Source organism: Penaeus chinensis, chromosome 4 (assembly GCF_019202785.1).
Source record: "Penaeus chinensis breed Huanghai No. 1 chromosome 4, ASM1920278v2, whole genome shotgun sequence".
Lineage (NCBI taxonomy): Eukaryota > Metazoa > Arthropoda > Malacostraca > Decapoda > Penaeidae > Penaeus > Penaeus chinensis.
In genome coordinates, this window is record NC_061822.1 from 1,389,266 (window position 1) to 1,391,765 (window position 2,500).

Here is a 2,500-nt window from a genome sequence, read left to right on the forward strand (position 1 = left end):
ATCATTATAATCAAAATGTAATCACTGTAATTATCATTACCACTACTACTACTGCTACTATTTCTACTTTTGTGATTATCAATATGATTATTATTGTCATTATTATCGTCATTATCTCTGTTAATATGTTCATTATTATTACTATTATCACTGTTATTATTATCATCATCATCATCACCATTATTGTTATTATTATTTTTATTGTTATCGTTATTATCATTATTATAATTATCATTATTACCATTATCATCAGTTTTGATATTACTGTAGTTATTTTTATTTTATTATTTATTGTTGTTATTATTATCATCATGAATAGTACAAGTAGTAGCATCCCTATTATTATTAATGTAATCGTCACAACATATGATGTAACAATAATGTAATGTTAACAGTGATAATTGATATAATCAACTGTAATGATACCATATTGTCTGTGTGGTTACTTTCATTAGTTTTTTTTTTATCTGTATCATCAACTTAATACAATTCTAATGATACTGTTAAACTTTGACGTTCGTCTACTCTTTTCCTAACATTACTAATGTCTGTTTTATCATAACCGTCCTATTGCATTCTCCGGATTATTTCAGACAAGACATGGCAGTATCTCACCTTCTTCACAACCTCGTCCACATCATCGTAAGCAACCCACTGGTCCATCAGGGTCAGGTGCGGGCCGTCCCTGTGCTGGACCTTCGGCCACCCGTAGCGAACATGCGCGAGGCAGATTTCGTAGAACGACATCATGCCAGACGTCTTCAACAGAGGTCCAGGTCGCCCGGCGCCCGATGCCGGCGCTCCGCTCGAGGCGTCGGCGCCTGCTAGAGTCCAGGACCGGCCGTAGAAGGGGACGCCTAGGACCAGTTTGGACGCAGGCGCGCCCCTCTTGATCCAGTGCCTGACGGCGAAGTCAGCCGAGAGCTCCTTCTCCTGGCCGGGGGCGGGGAACAGCGGGGCGTGGTGAGCGACCCGCCTTTCCCAGGAGCCGTGGAAGTCGTAGCTCATGAGGTGGATCTGGTCCAGCGCCTTCGCCACGGCGGGGACGTCGTAGCCCTGGTCGATCACACTCTTCCTCGCGGACACGGCCGCTGTCAGCAGAAGGCCGCGGGGCGAGAAGGCAGCGCGGAGCTCCTCAACCCACAAGCGGAAACCTAAAGGAGCCAGACGTCGTGAAAAGAGTGACCTTTTTCAGAGGTACAAATAGAACCATTTTCCTGTTCGTAGATCTGTTTCTAAAATGAGGCACTCACTGAGCTCTTACCTTCCCTATCCTGAGGAGAGCTCTGGTATCCTGGGTACTCCCAGTCCAAGTCCAGTCCGTCGAAGCCATACTCCTGCAGGAAGGAGACCACGTGGCTGACGAAGGCGGCGCGACGCTGCGGCTCCGACACCAGCCGAGAGTACTTGTCGCTGCGAGAGTCCGTCCAGCCTCCTAGAGCTAGTAATAACTATTCCGAAGGTATAATCTCTAAGTAAACTGACATAAATTCCAACATAATATATATGGTTCAGGAAATAAATTTTAGACAAAACACCTCAGTCAAACTGAACTTACCTTAATTCCAGGCCTACGTTCCCGCAGTCTAATAAAGCGGCGGTAGTTGTCCAAACCAGAGCTGTTGTCCAGGTGATCGTCGTGTTCAACGATGGTGAGGGTCTTGGCGTCGAGCACTGCGAAGGCGTAGACAGCATGCGTGCACAGCTCGACAGGCAAGTGGTCTACTGTGTACTTGGCAACTCCTGTCGGGTACGTTAGCACCGTTAGTTTTACGATTTGTATTATCGTCAACATTATTATCGTTATTATTACTGTTATAATTGTTATTGCTGTTGTTGTTATTATCATGCTCATTATTATTGATTATATATTTTTATTATTATCGTTTTCAACATATACATTATCATTAGTGTTATTATTGATATCATTATTATTATTATTCAAATTACTGTTACAGCTGTTATTATTATTATTATCATTATAATTGTTATCATTATTGTTATTATATTCTTATCATCATTTCTATTATTATTATTGTTATTATTTTATTATCACCATTATCGTTATTACTATCAATATCATTATTATTATTATTATTATTGTTATTATTATTATTATTGTTATTATTAATATTATTATTATTACTATTGTTATTATTAATATTATTATTATTACTATTGTTATTATTAATATTATTATTATTACTATTGTTATTATTAATATTATTATTATTACTATTATTATTATTAATATTATTATTATTACTATTGGTATTATTAATATTATTATTATTATTAATATTATTATTATTACTATTGTTATTATTATTAATATTATTATTATTACTATTGTTATTATTAATATTATTATTATTAATATTATTATTATTACTATTGTTATTATTAATATTATTATTATTATTAATATTATTATTATTACTATTGTTATTATTATTAATATTATTATTATTACTATTGTTATTATTAACATTATTATTAT

At 35.7% G+C, this 2,500-nt stretch overlaps 1 protein-coding gene across 1 annotated transcript in view; it reads right to left on the bottom strand.

Moving 5' to 3' along the window:
- The window catches only part of LOC125024798 (chitotriosidase-1-like), a 4,802-nt gene that overhangs the window by 1,354 nt on the left and 948 nt on the right, over positions 1-2,500 (bottom strand). Inside the window, exons 3-5 of the mRNA XM_047612567.1 lie at positions 1,559-1,743; positions 1,265-1,451; positions 616-1,154 (exon numbers count right to left, since the gene is read on the bottom strand). Of these exons, the coding sequence (XP_047468523.1) occupies positions 616-1,154; positions 1,265-1,451; positions 1,559-1,743 (911 nt within the window). The remainder of the gene's footprint in view (positions 1-615; positions 1,155-1,264; positions 1,452-1,558; positions 1,744-2,500) is intronic.